We start from the raw sequence: 21,577 nt of genomic DNA, 5'->3' as shown, positions 1-21,577 counted from the left end.
CTGTAGGGAGTAGATCTACTCACATGTGTAATCGCCTTCAGCCCTGACGACAACAGGCTCGTTCTGGCCGCCGACTGGTTGGCAAGATCCGGGTGGGTGTGGAACTAGGATTGCTAAAATAGTCCATACAAAAAATGATTGGTTAAAGATGAGACGGGCCAGTGTGAAACTAAGATGCCACTAAGATCAGATGATGACAATCTCTTTCTTATGCATGTCATTTTTGGACTTTGTTGGACTTTTTTGAACCAGTCATTTGAATCTTGATGCCCTATAGAGTAGGAAAAAAGGGGTACACATGTGGGTTACTTGTGAGATTTTGGGCCATAATCTTCAGGGCACAGACTTCACAGACTTTATGCAACCCGACACCGACTTTTCGCCCTTATTCTTCCAAGAATGTTCCGTTGCCCGGATCCAACGGAGGGTGACGTCTTCCATTTGCAATCCCTTTTACTCCGTATACATAAAGGCCATTATGAATGCCGAACCAACGGTTCGACCCAGCGTTCCTGAGTCTAGCCAGGGCCCAGGATCGAGACTCATGTGGAGATTGTGGGTTATTGGGAAAAGTGGATCTTCAGCGCGAAAAAAACGAAGAGAACAAGACCAGGCACCCCGTTCGGCCCCGAATACCGATAGAAATTGTTCTTATAATCGATTGGATCTCTGTGTGATTTTCTCAATCCTTCTCGGTTGAATCTGATTAATTTCGGCTTTTTTGTACCTTGCATTTACGGTGAACTGGGTGAGTTTGATACATCATGTCCCTTGCAGTTCTTCCCCGCTCTAACAAATTGAAATGTATAGAGTTGCGGGTGTTAGGATCATCACTTGGGGAAACACTTGAGATATGTCACAACGCTAAAGCTGTTGGAGACGAACACCCCCTCTCAAGTCATTTAAAAAAAAGTCAATTTATCAAGCTTGTGCACAATGGTGAAAGATCACGAGGACCCCGCCACCGCCTCAATCGAGTTGTGGGATCATGAGCTGCCGGATGGCTCATCTTTATCTACGGGCATGGACCGTGTCAATGCAACTTGCACTGACTCTAAACCCCTTTCTGCGGATACATCATCATTCCCTACTCGTTCATTTGGACTCACCGGTTCATTGTCACTTCATGATTATCGTAAACATTTGGCACAAGCTGCAGAGTATAACGACGATCCCGTAGATCGTTCAGAAAAAACACTCAAGCGAAAAACGGGAACAAGCAATTTGAACCGACCTCCTGATATCTCAACACTTTCCTCGTACGCTGTCTCAATCTCATCATCTGGGGCATCTAGTCCGCCACCCTTGTCGCCATCCTGTTCACACAGTGTCATCTCTCAACGAAGCGAGCTTGACGAGGTCTCGGACCTAACTCTTGATCAGCTGCAGCTCGGTAAGTACCGCATGCAGTAGCATTGATAAGAAAATAAACACAAATTCTAATTGACCTGCAGGTGCGCATCCTGTCCAGGGGCCACGAGTTGATCTTGTCTCGGAAAACCTGGTTCGTCCAAGACCTAACAGGAAACGATTGGTGAGTACACTGAAACAAAAATAAATAGTCCATCCCACCCTCTCTTCTGACAGACTCTTTTTCTAGAACACATTTCGCCAAAAGCTTGAGGCTCGTGGACAAATTCAGCACTCGCCTCTATCCCGCCCCCAGGATTCCGAGATGTTGGCCACCACGCAGGCCGCTGCCACCATCTCTCATGGCGGGGCCTCCTTTGAGATCTTGAACCCACGCAAGTCGCTGGATCTCGCGCGAATTGTTTCCTTCATTGAAGATGTTGACACCTGCTCGCTTATGTCGGCGGACCAAATCCGCGACTCAATGGTGTCCTCGTTCACTATAGACCAAGGACTGGATCGAAGCTCGCTCTCCCAATTTACAGACGCCTCGTTACCTTCTCACTACTCTTCATCACTATATACTTCTCTCTCAACGGCATACTCCACGCCCAAGATGCAATCAGCCGATATTCCTTCCTCGTCACCTGGGGTGCACGATCGAATCCACTCGCTATCCGACTTCTCTCTTCACGAACACAACTACTGGACCTCAGACAGTTATCATGAGCCAGAGCAACAAATCAAATACGATGATGACATTCCAGGGGAATCATCCAGAGCCCACATGGTATCAATCTCAGAGAGACAGGAATCAAGGGAAGACCTTCCCTCAGAGCCGGACTCCCCACGACCATCATCCTCTTCCGTACCAACATACTACTCCGGAGAAAGTGAAATCGGGGAGCCAGGCTCCCCAGTCTACGCGAACGGAGAATGGTCGCAGGTCGACGAACGTGACCGTGGCATCTTCCTCGATCTCCCATCTCCCACCTATTCCACTTTTGAAAGCAAACCACCCTCTCCACCTCTCTCACCATACGATACCTACCTCGCCAACACAATGTCCCCCGCCTACTCTCAAACTTACGATCCCTATGACCCTATTTACTTTGATCCCCATGTACAATCCGTGCTGGCCGCGGCCAACGCCGAGAACATGGGCCTCCGCGGCTCACCTCCCGGTGCGCTGGACGACTTGCAGCGGAGGTTCCAAAATTCCCGCTCTCTTTCTGGCGATGGTACACGCAAAGGCGACAATGGGAAGCAGCGTAAAAAGCTACGCAAGTTCTTCAGCTGGCGTTCTGGGAATTGATACACTGGACACGATACCATGACATGAATGCGGCGTCCCGTTTTCTTCATCTTCTAAGGGCTTTTCTTTTTTCTCTTCTTCAAGCTGTATTTTTATTATATTTTACCTTTTTTATTACTTTTACTTCTTTTATTACCTTTTTAAGAGTCTATGGCTCTTCAAACTTTGGGTTGAATATGACTGGTTCTGATATTAATATTACGACTAATACTTCCAAGGTTGTATATGGACAACATCTTGATCAGGAGACATCCTAATTACTACATGTATCACTGTTAGTATAAGCGGACACCTTGAGCTCTCACGCTATTATCTATACATCTACATAGGGCCTTTCATGCATGTGTCAAGCCACTTTACATACTAGTATATTACATAGGTACATGCCAGTGGTCTCAAAACTCCCCAAGTCTGGTCCGTACATTAAAATCGATTCCAAAGTTCCCTTTTAATTATTAAAGTAATTCAAATATCGTAATATTGATTAGAGACGATAAAGTCTAAAAAGCATACATGGCAATCATGTCTACGAACTAGATCCTAATAACGCATCTTAATTTTGATAGCTCTATGAATTTGAGTGGCAACCATGCACCTGAATACCGCGACACTCTACTCCGTAGCCCACTGGCACTCACTGCAGATCTAGGCTGGAACAAGTCATTGAAGATCACTTCCTGCTGAACCATGAAGGAAATGAGAAACCCAAGACCCAGACAGTCGGATATCAACAGGTCAGAATTCATACCTGCTTTTACGAACTCTCCGTCCCAACGGAGCTCTGGACCCATTCTCATAGAACTTGAAGGGTTGAGCACCAAGATCACCGCTGCGGGCATTCAAGTTGCTTTTTTGCTCACGTATGCCTCATCACCAGTAATGATGAATCGATTCTATCCACTGACCACCTGGGTATCCGAGTCACTGGTATAATATCTGTCTAGACAGAATACGGGGTCCGGGTAGCAAGGCACCCACGTTCACCGGGAACATTTGAACGAACATACGCGCTGCATAGAGATTCTAAACCGGACTAAGAAATCTCAGCTGTAGCCCTGGATACTGGGGCCAGTCGTGTCCTCAATTCTCGAATCAGGATAATGGTCTACGGAAGTCGGCAGCGTGTTCGTTTACAGTTCATTGCCACCAGCATTTCTGAGTCTCCAGCTGCCGCTGCCCGGGTGTTTCATGTCAATGAATCCCACCAGTAATTTGATCAGTAGATGATATACTAGTATGATTTGAGGTCAAATATTCAATAGAATGAGAATCGGGTATCAATTTTGAAAATATATACAACGAATATAGTGCGAAATGCCATCATGGTTTCTCCACTACAGACGCCAGCGCCGCAGTCACCATACTCTTCCGTCGAAGACCCTGCTCATTCCGTTTAGAGGCATCCCGTCCCGCAAACGAAGGATGATGACTCTTTTCAATCCGGTGAGACATTAAAGCACTGCAACTGCTCTTTCTGCGCCCCCGAGATTCTCCCAATGGCTCTGCGGGCCCGAACCTGCTGCGGTGTTGCGTAAGTGCCCTTCGACGTGGAGAAGATCGTGGTGGTAAAGAACTGGGATGACAATCATCTTCGCCATCCTCGGAATAGACTGTTCGACGGATCGCGTCGACGTCACCCTGGTTGCATTGTAATTGCGAGATCTGTTGTCTTTGCCGCCGGATATTGAACGGATCACTTGACAGGTCCGGGGGTCCGTCTAGAGAGGGAAAATCTGGGGGAATAGATGTAGGGCTTGGGTTTGAGCAGAGAGAAGGTGATGAAGTGTAATGACCATCTTCATCATGATCTGTATCTGGTGGGGTAAGAACATAGCCGGCATATTGACCAGAAAGTCGTCCATCTTGCCCTAAGCGGCCGCGATCGGGGAGGGATTCGCCATTTGGAGACTGGAGAGTATGTTCATGGAGTTTCTGAGTAAGAGTCGCGATTGAGAGGCGTTTGGATTCGTAAGGAAATGGCACGGATGTTGGGGGCGGCTGTTGAGAACGAAAGTAAGAGGACCGCGAGCGCGAGAGCGTACGGAAGCGGTGCGATGTCGGCGACGGACAGCGAGATGATAATGGCGAGATCAGTGTACTGTCACCATCGACCATGATCCGATCGTCTCCATCAAGCGCTAAACGAGTCGGCCGTGAAGAAGGCGACGAGAAGGAGAAATCCTCGAACATGATGTGGCAAATGTGTGAGTCAAAGGGGGCTTTTTGCTCGTTCGGGGAGTGAAAATGAGTGTCAATGAAGTTGTCCTGCGCTCGAGTCCGCAGCAAGACGATGTAGTCTGGCTGTACAGGCCACGGCAGGGGGGCACAAGGACGATATATGCCAGTCCGGGCGGGAAAAATCCGATTTCGCCTCCGAAAATCCTAAGTCTCTGCAACGAAGATCCACGGGTCCATCTTAACCGCTGGGAGGCGAGACCACGTGATCCGGGGCAACAATCAGTGCAATAGAAACTTATTTTGATGTTTTTAAAGAGATAGTATTCTATTCATTCATTCCTGTTTGAAATATTAGTTCATTCATTGATTAATTTTGTGATGATTTAAGGTCTCTATATATGAAGTTAAGAGTATGGAATACATAAAGTGGAGTTGCATATGGAACAAAGACGACATACGTGGATCCTTAGTTACCGCCACAGATCGACTGGAAGATCCCCCATGTATGTTTCCACACTAATTTTCCCGTTTCATTCTCGTCAGCCGCTTCCAGAATCTTTCTATTACCAGTAATGGATCCATCCCACGATAATAGATACGCCCCGCTGCCCTGTTTGCCGTCTGCCCCATTTGCAACATCAGGGCCCTCTCCCGAGGCTCGCGGTGGGAATCGTGGACTAGTTGAGGCATACAGATGTCGCTGACCACTTTCATCCAATGGCACCATCCAGGGTTTGGCCAGAATTGCCAGTGCACTGATTGCAGCCCGGGTAAGGGGGCCAAATTCTCGCATGAGCCCAGTCTTCACGCCGCCTGGATAGGCATGGATAAATGTCGTCGCGGGATGTGCCGCCGCAAGCTCTCGCACGAACAGGGTGTTCATGGTGATCGCATGGCTACTGCAATTGCGGAGGGAGTAATGAGTCTTCAGATCTAGATCATCCAACTGAAGGGATGTTTCATAACCTGCAGACAGCACAGACACAACCCGCGACAGATTGCCACCTAATCCTTGTTTACTAGTGTCGCTGACATTTGCAGCGCGGGTCAATTGAGGCAGTAAATTTGTTGCAAAACGCATCCGGGAATAATAGTGAAGGCTAAGCTTCTTATCGAGCCCCTCATCCGTTTCTAAAATAGGAATTAGTAAAGAATGCCGTATTTCGTATCGAAGATTTATTGCCTGTACCATCTCGCCCCTTCGTTGTCATTGTGCCGACCGTCATGAAGAGTAGGTTGACTTTCTCTTCCTTCTCCTGGATGGACTTGCAAGCGTCATCCACACTGTGCAATCTTGTAGCATCGCATTGAACAAAACTGATTTGGCCATCCGGGTCGAGTTGACGAAGTTCCTCGATAATCTTAGAGGCCTGGGATTCATTGCGCCCGACAAGATAGACCCGAGAAGAATCAGTATTCCGAACAAATGCACGGGCAGTTGATTCCCCAATCCCGCTGGTCCCACCGACTGGTTTGCATGTCAGCTAGGCTTAACTGAGATGGATTTGAACTTGATCTGAAACAAGTAAGGTAAATGTACCAAAGACTGCCACTAGATTCGGGCCAAAATCCTTCAGGCTGGCATTATGTTGCTGCACTGATTCGAGTGATACCATTTTGATATGAGTGCTCGAGTTTTTAAAAGTTGTCACAAATTGTTAAAGGGAAGAAGTGCTTTTTAGCCTTACAACTTGGCTCATTCCATGTTGTGTCACGGTTGTTTGCATAAGTCCGGGGTAAGTATCCGGGACTCGGAACCAGTTTGCTCCGTTTGTTCCGTCTCGGATATCGGAATGTATGAATTTCAGCTGCATCAGGATATGGAGATGTCGAAAGGACAACGGTGTAAGACTAGGAAATTGAAATGACTCAAGTTCGCTAAAAAGTATTATGACAAAATTCGGGTTGATACTTTATACGGTATTGATTCAAGTCGTTTGCACGCTCTCAAAAATTGTAATGCCGGATATAGCACCCGTGCTATAGTTCAACACAACTGGAAGTTATTTACACACTTTCAACATCTACTAGTGATTTTAATTGGAGCACTTGAGATTGAAGCTTGCGGACTGGATCTAGGTATTTGTTTGAATTCTCGAGATATCGGGAATTTGAAATATGATCGTCCTGGAGTGCTGCTTGTCTTAAGCAAATCGCTTTCGGTCATAGCGTACAACTGCCTGCAATATAACAGATGTTCCCGTTGCACAATCATCTGCAGAGCAAAATTCTTCCGGGTGATGGCTCAGACCATCCTTGCAGGGCACGAAGATCATACTACTCGGTACGCGCTTAGAGGTGAAGACACTATCATGGCCAGCACCACTCATAATTGGTCGCACAAGAGACTTGGTATCCGATACCGGTGCATCTGTGACTACAGCATAAGCAGACTCCTCAACGCAACTAATACAATCCTGGTGAAACTTGACAGCAGGTGAGTCAAAATCAAGCGTCCATTCAACACGACACGGCTTGCCGATCCCTGTTCCTTCTGCAGCGGCGATTGCGTCAAAGTCACTCCGTAGCTGCTTCTCAACCTCGACTACGAGGTCAGTTTCTGGTCCACGGATATCCAAGCTGAAGCTGACCGCGCCCGGAACTGTGTTCACACTACCAGGCTTCACTTCGATAATACCCACACTAGCTAAACAGCCCTTGGAAGCAGCGACTTCTCTTGCACGCACCATCATTTGCGCAAATGCGTACAGGGCATCTGCACGGTGCTCGAATGCCGTTGTTCCGGTGTGTGTATCTCGCCCAATCACATTGAGTCGGAACCAGCGATAGGCCTGAACTGCGGTGACTACTCCAACTCGTTGCCCAGCGGAAACCAAGTGAGGGCCCTGTTCAATATGCAGTTCAAAGTGAGCTGCCATTGGAGTAGTTTTGTATGAGCAGGGCACACTGCCCAGATAGCCAATTTTCTCGAGAGCGCTCTTCATTGTTTCTGGTGCTGAGCTAGCCGTCGGTAACGATGCGACTGTTGGTACCTCCTTCAGTTCGTGGGCACGTGGTAGGGGAATGCACTCTGCCCATACACCGGAAGCAATCATGCTGACAGGAAATCGGGCTCCCTCCTCACTATGCAAGTTAGCATATCGTTCATGGTCAATGCATTGCCCAATATAGTCTTACTTTGTCCAATTAACAACACCAATTCCCCCTTCTGTTTCCAGTCCCATCTCGTCCATCCTCTTGATCACTTCCACACCTGAAAGAACACCCAGAATACCATCATAGCGTCCTCCAGTAGGTTGTGTATCCAAGTGACTACCAATAAAAGTAGCTGGAGCGTCTGCCCTTCGACCTGGGCGCACTGCGAATATATTGCCCATCTCATCGATCGTAATTTGGCATTTGAGATCTTTCATAGTTTGAATAAACCAATCTCGCACGCTCTTATCTTCTTCAGACAGTGCAAGACGTTGCATTCCAGTATCTGTAGCTCCCCTAAAAGACCAAATGGATTCTAGTTAGCTCTGAAGTGCTCTGGTATATGATGTTGATGTATACTGGTGAAGACACTCACTCTCCCCATCGAATTCCATATCCCCACTGACATGATTCATGTAGATCCTTCGCAAGGCGCCCTTTGTTTGCTCTCAAGGCTGAGACCTCAGCTTCAGATAGGTCTGTTGTGAACATGGTGCGAAACACTGTGGTTGAAAACGGCTTGTATATCAGTGGATGAAAAAGTGGTATGGTTCTTGGGAACGACAGTACTCGAAACTTTGGTCTTACTCGAGTCGCATGTAGAATTGATTGCATCTTGACCTTAGAGGAGCGACTTGTATTTATGTAGACACAATCGTCCAATCTATAGCTCTTGGTAATTGATAAGGAAGCGGGGAACACTGCGGACAAAGTCCGCCCTCGATAACCCTGCCGACATGCCGATGGCAATGTACTATACTATGTAGTACATCCCCCACATTGGAGTAGGTGGGGATCTGCTCATCGGCTATGGTTTGACGTGCATAGTGTTGGAGTAAGCAATCAATGATAGGTCTTCATTTTGAGGAGGATAGTCAAGTTTGCGCGTAAAAGATCGGCATATTCTACTTGATGCCAACCTTGAATAGATGCACATGTGTAGACAATGTTGTTACAAAGTACAACAATGAGCACTAGAACCAGAAGAAAAAGATCAGAAGAACTTGAAGGAATAAAAGTCAGATGCTGCACCTACAAGCTGCACACTCCAGGTATTGCGCATCTCCAGGACTGTCTGAACCTGACTTAGAATCTTTGATATCGATCCGGATCAGAAGACGCGCTTCGCGTCTGGATTAGTAACGAAGTTGAAATTTTGAATAAATGCGAAAATAGGTATAATTTACCCGAGTATGATGATATGGGACATACTACATCCAGTATGGGTGAGATCTACTGTAGGTTTACAATTGCACAAGTTTTGGCACTGAATCATGATAGTGTCATTGAATAATCTAGATACATCATCAAGCCAGTGGCATTCGTTTCAACTTTTTTGTTTTCCCGTATCCGTTGGTCTCAGACAGAGGGGGTATTAACGATGCGCCTAGTACCAGTTCGTTTAAGAACTCATACCGGCCACATCGATCCCAAGGATGACCGAGCAGCGGATGACAGAGCACCGAAGCCTATCCCTTACTGGGGAGCAGCGGCACCGCGGCCACGGCCGAAACCGCCACGGAAAGAAGGAGCGAACTCGCCGGGGGCACCACCCTCCTTGCCCTCCTGCTCGCGACGGCGGTAACCGCCCTCACGGGGAGCACGAGGAGCACGACGCTCACGGTCCTCACCGCCCATCATACCGCGAGGAGGAGCGTGGGAACGCTGCTGCTTGATGTGGGTGGCAGGGACAACCTCAGCGGGGAGGTGGAGCCACTCGCGCAGGTAGTCAAGACCCTTCGGGGTGAGGGTGTAGTAGTAGTACTGCCACGAGAACTGGGTCTTGACGTAACCGCGGGAGGTCAGGGACTGAAGAGCCTTGATGACCTAGAGAGTAAAGTTGAATATTAGCATGGGCAACTCCAAGAAGGCTTAGTTGGTAGGTGGAACGGGTCATCGTACATAGAGGTTCTTGGTGTCAATGTCACCGTGCTTGGGAAGGTTGAAGTCCTTCTTGGCCACGAGGACACCCTCTGTAAGAGATAAAAGTCAGTCAATTTGTCCCAGGTCGTCCTTACGAAATTCTGAATGTCGTGCATATAGAACTCCAGTAGCGTAGGCGAGGGTGAGGTTGAGAGTCACATACCGCGGAAGAGGTACTCGTGGATCTTCTTGCGGTCGTCCTTGGGGATAAGCCTGCATAATTGTCAGTAATTTGAAAGAATCAGAGATTATTGGAGCGGAATCTTACATTGTCGCGAGTTCCTGGTGCAATTCGGGGAATCGCTTTGACAATCCAGAAAAAGATGGGTGATTTAAAGATTGGAGAGTGGAGCTCCGGCGCGACGAAAAGTGCGATATTCCTCTTTCGGGGTCCTCGCTAGGGCTACCGCCCTAGTCACATGACACCAAGTTGAGTCAGCTCAGCATCACGTGTAAACTTAGTCATCTATATTTGGATCCACCCAGGACGGTGCAGGTCTCTACAGTATACACCCAGGATCGAAATCAGTTTCACCACTTACACACGGAGATCCTTTGCTGAACCCTGTGATGGAATAGCCTAAAGTCTATACCGCTTGGCCTCATTTTAGGGGTTGAATTGTATTGAAAGGTTGCGTCACGTGGGGCTTTTTATGTCCACGCTTACACTTTCCCTCTTCTTCATTGTTCCTTATGGCACGCTTAGCCTGCTTCCAGGGTTACGAGGTGATAATGATGAATTTGTATCTTTCCTTTGATAGGAATGTCAAAGTACAATAAATTTATAATTTAGCCTTGACCCATGCTATGCCAGCGCTGCCCATAGTCATTGCGGCACCTCCCACCTGCGTAACACCACTGACAACCGCTAGACCACTTCCTCCTGCACCAGCACTCTGTACTATAGCAAAGGCGCTCCCAGATGCAACATTCCCAATCGAGCTATGGAATGCTGCGGCCATAGACCCTGTATTCTATAAGTATATGGTCGCATAGGCTAGGATGTCACAAGATATGGATAACATATCAATGACTGGTGAAATTTCGCACATACCCGCTTGTATGCCGCCTGCCTTGAAGCCTATACCCGCAAGGATCGGTGCAGCTGCGCCGCCAGGGGCAGCCAAAAGAACAGCCCCAGTGGTGCCGACAGCTGCACAAATGGCTAAAGTCCGGTTCTGAGCACCCCAGCTGGCTGCCTACCAGATAGATTTATCAGCGTCGCCGCTTTCATACATGAGGTACACACCAACCTGAGTTGTCAAATCGGTTGATTTTTGAAGGGCAAGCTTGCTACCTTCCAAGCCTGCTTGTATGATTTTAGTGCACCCGGCGATCACAGAGTCAGAGGATAGATTTTGAAAAGGCATGATATTGATTATAATATTTACTGAATATAGTAATGGGTACGAGAATCAAGAATAGAGAAGAATCAAGGGACAGGATGACGTTGACGGTGACACGAAGCCTCCTCGGGCCTAGAGAAATTCCGGAATGAATCAGCAGGCTGACAACAGCGTAGTACTTTCGCTTGTCACTATGAATAAAGCATAGTTTGAGAGGGTATTCAAGCCAAGCAAGAACTGGTGCGATTCGGGCTACTCTTTGAGCCCTGATTATGACTGGAGCAGGAGCCGGTAGTATGTTCATGTGCTGGATGATGATCTTTCAAGATTGAATCGCAACCTATCAATATTAGGAACTTCAGTTCAAGCGCTGAGTTTCTATGTGTACGAGATAGCTGATAGTTCCAACTTGAATTTGACAGAGTTGCTACACATAAGATATCTGCGCTCATACATATGCAGTCTCTTACTAGTAGCACCTAGCATAACTACTATCCATATGAAGCCTTCAAGTCGATTTCATAGTTCATCAAAGACCTTTCCGGGGTTCATGATCCAGCTGTAGAAAGTTCAAGTTAATATCGGCAATGGAACCATGAGAGGAAGGTAATGCATACTGTGGATCCACGCTCCGCTTCAATGTCTTCATTAATTGAAGAGTCGATTCCCCGAGTTCCTCTTTCAAATATCCCTAAAACATAAGGTCAGTAAGTGCCTCCAGTCTCTTTTGTATTACATCACAAACCTTCTTGCCAAGTCCTATCCCATGTTCTCCCTATGAGCATGTTAAACAAGGTATCACCTAGCTACGGTCTCGAGAACCGAAGAACTTACCGAAACAGTCCCTTCCATCTCAAGAGCTCTATGCATCATCCGAGACACACAAGATTTGACGGCCTGATATTGTTCAGGATCCTTAGGATCATACATAACTGCTTGATGGAAATTACCATCTCCCACATGCCCCAGAACTGTGGAGAACAAGCCCAGCGCCCCAGACTCATTCTTTGAGAGTTCTATAAAAATATAAAATTAGTAACCTCTTCTTAATCATTGCAAGGTTGAGAGCGTGCAAGGTCTAACATACCAACAATCTCCGCCAGCCGTGAAATTGGAACAGCCACATCAGTTGACCAGATTTGGCTGCCTTCAGGTCCGGTGGCAATGATGGCCCAGATAGCTTCTTTCCTTGCGGCCCAAAGATTTTCACGGTCAGTCTTGGATGATGCAAATTCTAGCTTGTCGCCTTTATACGAAGGAAGAACTTTCTGAGTTCGCTGGATGCTTTCCTGTATCTCCACGTCTGTTCCCGTAAACCTGCAGACCGTCAGTAATTTGTCGCTCTCATCCAAGCTAAGCAGAAGGAGCGAAAGTTCTTCTTACTTGAAGAATAGAGTTGGTAGTTCCGTCCATAGGCGACCCCCAGCCCCGCCATTCTTGTTGATAATTTGCATTTGCACTTCATCCATGAATTCCAGAGCTGCTAGCGGAACTCCATCTCGGATGAGCTTTGAAGCGGCAGCAGTAGCATCTTTGACTGTCGGGAAAGTCACAGTTCCAACACTTGTTTCCGCTGGAATCACAGCAAGTTTCAGAGTCGCTTCTGTGATGATCCCCAATGTACCTTCGGAGCCTGTGAACAAAGCATTGAGATTATACCCAGCAGAAGACTTGCGAGGACGACGTTTTGTTTTGAGAACCTGTCCATCGGGTAGCACGACTGTCAAATTGACAACCCAGTCTTTCATAGTACCGTATCTCATCGCATTAGTACCACTGCAGTTCGTAGCAACCATTCCCCCAACATAAGCTGTTGGACTAGGATCCATTGGTAAGAAGAGACCGGTCGATTGGATCTCGTCATTCAAATCAATCCATCGCACCCCAGCTTGAACTGTGACGTTCATATCTTCTTCGTAAAAAGATACTATCTTGTTCATGTGGGACAAATCAATACATATACCCGAGAACGGCGCAGAGAAGTTTCCTTCTACGCTTGAGCCTGCACCAAACGGTATCATGGGAACACGGTATTCGGTGCAGATATTTGCGATAGAAGATACTTCCTCAGTACTGCGTGGTGTTATAACTGCAACTGGTCTCTCCGATGTATTTGAAGTCGACCATTCAGAGTACCCGTGAACCTCGATGTCATCTTCGTCTAAACTGACTCGATCATCGCCTAATGCTTGGCGAATACGATCAACTGCCTGTGATTAAAGAGTTAATCATATGATTGTAATTTCATCCGTAGAGTAAGGTTTGGATACTAACAATCAGCATCGTCTTCTTATCGGCATATTTCGCGCTCTTGGCAGCTTCAAGTTGGACGGGTGCTGCCGCCGATCGGGAATCCCATAATTTGGTCCCCAGAAATGTCAATGTCATCGTCGCTGCGACGATGCCTAGAGTTCGCGAGAATCCTTTCGCAGAATGCGATTGAGATGAATCGGATGAACTTGCCCGGGTTTGGAGACCAGGTCTGTTTTGGACGCGTGCTGCGAGGATCCACGCGGTGCATGGTAGCGGACCATGGCCACGAAGTTTCGTGTGGCTTCGTCGTAATGCCTGCATTTCGACGGGAATGGAGCACAACAGTGGGTGCTCAAGGTGGGAGTCAAGCTTGTTACAAGTAGAATGGAGGAAGTCCCGATCTCAAAGTTCAAGCGATGTTCTTCCCCGGATCACATAGCCTTGTTGGGCGTTATCCCCCATTAATATACGCCAAGCATTTTCATCTCCATATCAACTTGAACATCAACACTTGAAAGTCTATGGGTTTAGTTCTTGCTGGATAAAGTTGTTTAATTGAATCATCTAAAGCTAAATGTAAGCCGCAAATGCTAAATGGGCCGAAATAGGTACCTAGTCCGTTCCAAGGTTGGACAATACTAGTAGCACTGGAGGTATACTGGTGGACGGGTTCAACTTAAATTGATGCAAGTCATTCTATGTGCAACCCATCAATTGATAAATATAAGATCAATAGCAATTGCATAACAACAGATATCCATGACTCCCGTATCATGCATTCAGAGCAGCAATTTGAAATGGTCATATTTCCAACTTAAAGTTCCGACGGTGGTATCATCGCAGCAAAGGAATGGGGTGTATCTACGAGTAAAAACAAGATAACAAGAAACATCGAAAAGACCTGAATAAGATGAGAAAAAGAAACAAGAGCAAAATGCGAAGAATCATCATAGATCATCGGAAAGCAAGAGAGAGTCTCAGTGGCGTTTATATTTCTAAGACAAGTTAGTTATCCCCTCGAGAAACGCGATAGGATTATAGCAACTTACATCTTCCATTTTTCGCCGGTTACTTGGATCCAATGAGTTACCAGCACCCAGAAGGGTCTGGCCCACGGCCTTGGATATGCCAATGGCAGGCCGCAGGATGACTGTCGGAGCACGCTTTAAAACAGCCTTGGCCGCTGCTTTGGCGCTTCCACTCTCGACAACCTCACCGGGAACAGCGACCACAGCATCCCGGGCGAGAAGAAGATCTCGTTCCAGTCCTCGGAAAGCACCCCGAAGACCTTGAGCCACACCGATGGGTTGATCGGCATAAAGAGAGATCTTCTTGACTTCTTCCTCATCATCTCGCTCGTCATCCGCAGCACTGACAGGGGCATTGGGTGAGGTCAACAGGTCTTCCGCACCCTGAAGAACAGTCTGAGTGCCAATGGCCAACTTGGCACCCAGCTTAACTAGCTCATTAGATGTGGTTTTGGCAAATGCCAATGCCCCCTTCTGGATGCTGCGGACGATGCGGCCATCTTTCCTGTATTCTCGCATTGGAACAACGACCAGGTCCCTTACACCACCACCCACATTGACTAGTGAGCGGAGAGGTGCAACACCTGCGAGAACGCCAGGTAGCTGGTTACGTTTGACATCAGGCATCCAGATGTCATTCAGGGTTACGCCGAGACGATCAAACCCAGACACGCCATAAATAATGGCATGTCGTAGAACCATATCGGATTCTTCCAGAATGAAGAAGTTCATGAACTCGGTCGTACGGCCGGATCGGAGTCCAGCGTAATCCACCCTCTTGGGCTTGAAGTCTAGCTTCACCTTGATCGAATTCACCTCAACTCGCTGTAAGAATGGAACATCTCCTGGGGTCCCAACGTCTTCGACGGACTCGTCCCTGAACTCAAAGAAGCGACTCATAAATTCCAAAGCATCCTGGTCAACAATCAAGCGAAGAGGTAAAATAGTGGCCTAAGAAGATGTTAGAATCCTGTCATACAGCAAAACAGAATATATCCCATAAATAATATGAAAACTTACCTTGAGGACAATCTCCGAAGCAGCAAGTTCTGCAACAGGTTTGACTGTGAGAATTTCAAGATGAACCATACTCGTTCCACTTTCTCTCTCTCCAGCCTCGTGCATGTAGGTCGCAAACTTCTTCCAAGTCGAAGTAGGCACATGATCGAATATTTCCAGATCTCCCACGCGCACATCCAAGGAGCTTTGAGTCTCTCCGGAGCCCGGTGGGAACACGACCAAGTCAGCACAGACACCCTTGAGCTCGAATGTCATTTTATGATGTTTGCTTCGGTGAAGACGCAGCTTCTTCTCTCTTTCTGGTCGACCACCCGGACGACTAGTAGCGCCTGTAACCGTGGTGGTCGTCGCATAGCTTCCGGTTTCACTTGCCAAATCATTGATGTCTCTGTTGATTTCACGGTGAAGCTCACGTGGGTCCTTGTTCGCTGGAATGCCGATGTAGATAGAGTTGAAGAGGAAATCACCAATGACAGATTCTTCCTCCTCTTCGACCTCGGGTGACAATCGAGTAGCCCGCGCTCGCCGCTCTGTGGCTTTGGTTTCGACGTCCCTGACTGCTTTGGAGATGGTATCTCGGGTTCTTTGCCAGTCATAGCCATCAAATAAGTTCCAGATAATATGCATGTCACGTACTCTCAGACGAAGAGGGCTCTGTTGAAGTTTTAGGTCATTAGAAAGACCATATGTGTTGTGAGTCGAGTCCCATCGGTGAGCAGTGCCGCCGACAGCAGACTGTCTGGCAAAGTGGTCTTCCCGAAATTCTAGTTCTGAGATGCTAGACGAGACCTGGCGCTGAGAATGGAAGCTGTCAAGGAGTTCATCAGAATCGGGCACTCCCAGAAGTTCAGGCTCCTCGTCAGTTCCAGAGCTATTCTGTGGGGAGAAATCGATAACGTAGTCAGCCTCACTCTTAAGCTGGTCATCCAGGAGATATTCCTCGTTGTCGAGGTCTATGTCACTGTTCCCCTGAGCGGGAAGGTTTCCGTCGGCTGAGAACGCATCGCCTGTAAGAGAAGCTATCATATCCGTAATTGGCATGATTTCCGTTCGATATTTGGCCACAACACTTGGCGGAGTTGGAGGCTGCAAGCCATTCAAAATACCAACTAGGGTCTGAGTAGAGTCGGCACATGTCTCGAGTATCAAAAGATCATCCCTGAACTCAACATCGAGGGACTTTGTTCCGTCGGTGGCCAGTTGCATCACCTTCACCACAGCGGTGGCTGAGGAGATAGTCGTCACCGGGACGTATCCTTCGCCAATATAAGCCGATGCTTGATCGCTGTGGGTGACGGCAGATTTGCGCTGATGAAGATTGTCCGTCCGGCCAACATTTGACACGTCGTCAATGATCATGACGGTCGCTTTCCTGATGTCCAATGTGGCTTCGGATGACTCTTGGCTGTGCATCGTACCACTGAATTTAGCATTTGAAAGAACAAACAATCCATTTGCTGGCGAACCTCGAGGATTTAGTCCAATAACAGAGTCTCTGAACACAAGTGCAAGGTTCATGGGTTTTGCGGGTGATTTGGATGCATTTGATATCGTCGGAGACTGACATGACATCTCAGTCGCTCGAATGGACTGCTCAGCAAGATTGGCAATCGAGCTCGCCATTTCGCTGGTCAAGTCTGCCCCCGTAGTATCGTGGCCCAGCCCAAGGAATGCCATAACTGAAGGAACGGTATATTCCACGCGAAGATGGTGGAGCTTGATCTTGAAGGTTGGATCCATTTCGTCCGGGATAAACCGAGCCATGAAGACAGGGGGCTGAGGCTGAATTGTGCCTTGAGCTTTCTCGGGAAGCAAGGCTTCACCCACAAGCTCTTCAGTCTCGTTTCGAACGAGAATAATGCTACTGATCTGAGTCGCAATAAGAGAAGGCATGCTGATCCAGGCAGCTTCCACATTGGTTAGACGAGCATTCATGTTTCCAACATCTCCTCCGACATGAACATTGACGTTGAACTCGCGAACCAGAGTCAGGGTAAGAAGACCTGGACGGTCATCTTCCGGGAGATATTTAGTGACATTTGAAAGCCGACCCAACTCTGCTCCCAGGGCTGCCAGAGGAGCTAGGCCCTCAATACTAGACACCGTTGTTTTCAAACCGCTGATTGTCGTGCGAAGCACAGATCCCTGTCGCCTTTGACGCAGAAGAGTGTCGACCATAATATCGTCATCGTCATCATATTTGTCTTGAGATGGAGTGATAAGGGTCAACAAGCGATCAAGGTCGGTTTCTTTAGGGGCAAAGAGAAATTCGACACGGATGTTGTTCAGGGTCACTTTGGCTGGTGAGTCTGATAAATCATGAAGAGAAAGTGGCCCATTGAGGCTTGCTTTGTCAATTTGAATGCCAATTCCCTCGAATCTGCTGACAAATTTCACGGCGGTTGTGGAAAGGGTTAAGTAATGGGTTTCACCCGTGACGTCCAGGACGATTCCACCAAGTCGCATGTTGACCTTGACTGGAACTGCAGATGTGGATCCCTTGTCATTTTCTGGGGCTGGAGTCTCGAAATGAACACCACGTGGCCGTTTGTTTGGAACTTTGTTTCCTCCTTTCATTGTAGACGCAGAGGATATGGAGCTCCCGAGTTCGAGGATGGTACTCAATCCACCCACCCAGCCCAAAACTTCTTCCAATCGCTGTATGTTGAGGTTGATGTGAATAGGAAGGGTGTTAGTTTCCACCTTGATGGAGTCCGCCGACTTTACTAATGATAGAGAGATGTCATTTTGGGAGGATGTTGTAAGATCTCTTGTCGATTCACGCATTTTGAGGGACTCATTGAATGATATCAAATCCTCGGAAGCAAATCCGAAGTTAAATTTCGAGACGGTGAGACCGAGATGAGTTCGCTTCCCATCTGCCGACAAATTCATCTTGAGTTCCGTCACTCCAATCTGGAGAACAGTATCCTCCGATGGAATGGGTTGGCTCAAGGGCAGAGAATCAGGATATGCAGGTGAATATGGATGACCCGGTACATGCTCAACAAACTTGAGAGAGATTTTGTGAATTGTTACATTCAAGGGTGTCTGTTGGGGAGCTGCGTCTGTGGCCGATGGTTCATGAGGTTGATCATTCGCTGGGACATTAGCAACTTGTGATATCATCAGTTGTGCTGCTTTGATCAACAACCAGCCAGTGGCTATGTCAAAATGAGCTGCAGCTGAAAACACTTCAACCTCCAATTTATGCCGGTCATCGATGCTGGGATTCTGGCGGTGGCCTGAGTTGTCCGTCTCAGGGAGCGTCCGAGAATCGACTGGCAATTTGTGAAACTTGGTTGAAGCGTATGCCTTGGAAGCGAACATGCTCTCCTCGACACCATATGCAAGATCATTGGAATCTGCGTCTGCTCCTGCGGAAGACAGCTGAGGGGATGGATGTTCTACAGATTCATTCTCGACTGGGGAAGGTATCCAAATCAATATCTTGTCAATACTGAAGACAGACTTCTTAATCTCAGTCACCTTGTTCGATGCAGAAGATGCGGTCAAATTTTTGTCTTGTAGTTCAGATTGCGATATTGTCTGATCATCGGAACGTCTCTGATCACTGAAATAGGAGTCCGTTGGGCCGGTTAACTTGGGTGTCGATACCGTCGTCTCATCTTGCATATCCTGACTGGATCGTAAACCATCCGCATCCTCAGTCTGGGACTGGTCTACGGAAGGATGGTATGACTGCTGCTGATCAGATCCAAAAGAGTCCCATGCGCCTGGCATGTTTGGGATGAAGCTTTGACCATCACCATGGCTCATAGCACTCATGTATAAGCTCTGCGCCTCATCATGAGAAAAGTACTTGGACTCTATGAGATCTACACTGGGCGCGGCTGATTCCGATGCCACACTTCCAGACTCGGAGGGTGGTGCAGGAGGCTGTGACAAGTTTCTTGAATCATCCAGTCGACTCATAGCCGGGCTTTCATGACGATAGGAAGGATACAGTGGTTCGGGCACGTCCTCTGCCGTGGACTCAAATTGAGGTTCATGGCGCGATCCACGAATTGAAATTCCACCTAGATTTTCCGAATCCACAGAGCTGTGTCCATATTCCAAGGGCTCATTTTCTGGCGAGTCTTCGTTGGTACGGAATGAATGGCTTCTCAAATAAGAGCTTCTATCTCCCCCATCCATTCGATACCGTTCGGAATACTGCCTTTCGTACTGTTCCAAATCGGAAATATCGGATTGAGTATCAAGCATGGATTGCAGATATCCAGGGCTATCTCCAAACTGGCCATCATTTCCAAAAACCTGAGAGTCTTCAAGGTAACGGTCGTATGGGTTTCCCGTTTCCGATTCTGCGTCGGAGAAACGGCCATCGTGAGAAAGTACTATCGATTCTTCAACCTCGTTGTCTGCATTGTATTCGTGACTGAGTAGTGGTGGTGGCCCGAAAATGGTTGATCTCGTCATTGCAAGCGCGGATTCTGAGCCTGGAGAATCCAAGAGAGGGGGCGAGGGCGCTCTACTTGATGCTTGGCTTTCCTTGGATTGCATAGTTGTCGTCGGAGAGACAGGCGCCATGAAACGCGAATAATTTGCAAACACGGATGGATCTGCAACAAGACCAAGGTTGATATCAATTAAGGATACCGGCCTCTTTCCTTCTCGAACAGGTAGAGAGTCGTTCACGGGAGCCATGAATCCAGAAATATCGTAAACATCAATCTCACCCACACTCAGAGTAAAGGAGACAACATCTGGCTTTTCCTCTGGTTGTCTTTTGGATGGTGCGTCCTGCTTCAACTCCATGTCCAGCCGTACAGACAGATCCTTGATCCTCACCTGCAGCCGATCTGCCACGCCCTTAAGGAATCCAGCAACAAAACTTGGAAGGGACAGTGTGTCGTTTCCAAGTCCAAGCTCTTCATCTTCATCCTCCTCTTCTGCAGATGATGATCTTTGATGTAATACATGAGATTGTGATGTGATAGCTGCTTGCAGTTCCTCTTTTTCCTCCTGGGGCTCAGCCTCTAGGAAAGACTCTGCGAGATTCGACGGTGTGGGTATAATCTGGCCCTCCCCTGATCCGTGTATCCCGGGACTGGGATGAGACTGTGGCTTTGATTTTCCATGCGTCCCTGATGATGGTTCATCTGACAAGCATCGCAGATGCACATGAATACCGTTCACTTCGAAGATGATTCCGCTGCTGTAGATATCGGCCGGGATGGTGATTCTGAGTAGCTGGATTCGGGCAGAAAGAAGGTTCCAAGTCGTAGGAAGGTTGACGAGAGTCGCTAGTTTCTGTGAAGATGCAAACATATCAGAATTTCCGTATCTTTATGATATGACAAGGGGGATAATAGACGCTCCCAAAGTCCCCACGGTTTCTTTTCATACTTACCTCCAGCTTTAAGCCAATATCACGCAACTCAACTGTGCTCCTCTGTCCCCAGCGAATTCCCAAGTTGTCCAGATCCAGGGCCTCTGTGTCGACGAGTCCCAAGCGGGAGATGGCATATTTGAGCAGCCGCTTTTGAAAGAATGAAGGTAGAAAGTACGCCATTTTGGAAGAGCTAGGATCGCTCAGATATGCAAAGGCAAAGGATCACCGAATACCCGACATTATAAGCAAGAGAAGCACGAAATTATTAATGAGTTCCCCGGAGGGAGTTGGTGAAGGAGAGGATTCAATGACGTGCGGAGTGGGAGTGGGCAGCTGATAAAGGCGATAAGTGATCCGCCCAGTCAGGCGGCTCCACACCACGCTGTAAACAAACTGAAATGCTCTTGTGCCGATGACACTTTCGGATTATGTACTGAATGAACCGAATTCGGTGTATTTGAAAAGATAACTAATCTATTCGAGATCGTCTGGGCTTTCTTTTAATCTCTACGGATATGTATCCCATTATACCCGCAAAATATGGGAATATTTAAATGGACTTCAAAGTTGCTACTCCGTACGGAGTATATTGGGCAGCGTTGCAGATCTACGTGGATCCTTCTCTCGTCCAAGATTCAGTTGTTAAGAATCG

General features: G+C 47.7%; 7 protein-coding genes across 7 annotated transcripts; 1 reads left to right on the top strand and 6 right to left on the bottom strand.

Annotated features, from left to right (window-relative positions):
* Positions 1-936: 936 nt before the first annotated feature.
* On the top strand, positions 937-2,665 carry N7483_005299 (oxidoreductase, short-chain dehydrogenase/reductase family; the record flags this gene model as incomplete). The annotated part of the gene is made up of 3 exons (XM_057088736.1): positions 937-1,393; positions 1,455-1,534; positions 1,601-2,665. The coding sequence occupies 3 exons, from the start codon at positions 937-939 to the stop codon at positions 2,663-2,665; spliced, it is 1,602 nt and encodes a 533-aa protein (XP_056948565.1).
* A 1,320-nt stretch (positions 2,666-3,985) lies between these two features.
* On the bottom strand, positions 3,986-4,855 carry N7483_005298 (uncharacterized protein; the record flags this gene model as incomplete). The annotated part of the gene is made up of 1 exon (XM_057088735.1): positions 3,986-4,855. One exon carries the CDS (start codon positions 4,853-4,855, stop codon positions 3,986-3,988), a length of 870 nt encoding a protein of 289 aa, XP_056948564.1.
* A 454-nt stretch (positions 4,856-5,309) lies between these two features.
* N7483_005297 (uncharacterized protein) lies at positions 5,310-6,459 on the bottom strand (the record flags this gene model as incomplete). Its single annotated transcript, XM_057088734.1, has 3 exons — positions 5,310-5,974; positions 6,033-6,311; positions 6,384-6,459. 3 exons carry the CDS (start codon positions 6,457-6,459, stop codon positions 5,310-5,312), a joined length of 1,020 nt encoding a protein of 339 aa, XP_056948563.1.
* A 528-nt stretch (positions 6,460-6,987) lies between these two features.
* On the bottom strand, positions 6,988-8,491 carry N7483_005296 (M20 family metallo-hydrolase; the record flags this gene model as incomplete). The annotated part of the gene is made up of 3 exons (XM_057088733.1): positions 6,988-7,927; positions 7,982-8,296; positions 8,376-8,491. 3 exons carry the CDS (start codon positions 8,489-8,491, stop codon positions 6,988-6,990), a joined length of 1,371 nt encoding a protein of 456 aa, XP_056948562.1.
* Positions 8,492-9,475: 984 nt separating this feature from the next.
* Positions 9,476-11,156, bottom strand: N7483_005295 (40S ribosomal eS10 domain-containing protein; the record flags this gene model as incomplete). The annotated part of the gene is made up of 8 exons (XM_057088732.1): positions 9,476-9,826; positions 9,902-9,972; positions 10,086-10,135; positions 10,191-10,325; positions 10,465-10,487; positions 10,768-10,889; positions 10,977-11,075; positions 11,126-11,156. The coding sequence occupies 8 exons, from the start codon at positions 11,154-11,156 to the stop codon at positions 9,476-9,478; spliced, it is 882 nt and encodes a 293-aa protein (XP_056948561.1).
* A 631-nt stretch (positions 11,157-11,787) lies between these two features.
* N7483_005294 (FAD-binding oxidoreductase) lies at positions 11,788-13,842 on the bottom strand (the record flags this gene model as incomplete). The annotated part of the gene is made up of 7 exons (XM_057088731.1): positions 11,788-11,827; positions 11,886-11,959; positions 12,014-12,043; positions 12,103-12,284; positions 12,356-12,585; positions 12,652-13,478; positions 13,543-13,842. The coding sequence occupies 7 exons, from the start codon at positions 13,840-13,842 to the stop codon at positions 11,788-11,790; spliced, it is 1,683 nt and encodes a 560-aa protein (XP_056948560.1).
* Positions 13,843-14,498: 656 nt separating this feature from the next.
* atg2 (uncharacterized protein) lies at positions 14,499-21,105 on the bottom strand (the record flags this gene model as incomplete). The annotated part of the gene is made up of 4 exons (XM_057088730.1): positions 14,499-14,516; positions 14,571-15,500; positions 15,570-20,843; positions 20,944-21,105. The coding sequence occupies 4 exons, from the start codon at positions 21,103-21,105 to the stop codon at positions 14,499-14,501; spliced, it is 6,384 nt and encodes a 2,127-aa protein (XP_056948559.1).
* Positions 21,106-21,577: the final 472 nt, after the last annotated feature.

Source organism: Penicillium malachiteum (genome assembly GCF_028827825.1).
Source record: "Penicillium malachiteum strain IBT 17515 chromosome Unknown utg000002l:1.0-8849297.0:1.0-8852440.0, whole genome shotgun sequence".
Lineage (NCBI taxonomy): Eukaryota > Fungi > Ascomycota > Eurotiomycetes > Eurotiales > Aspergillaceae > Penicillium > Penicillium malachiteum.
This window is presented reverse-complemented; position numbering and strand designations above follow the sequence as displayed.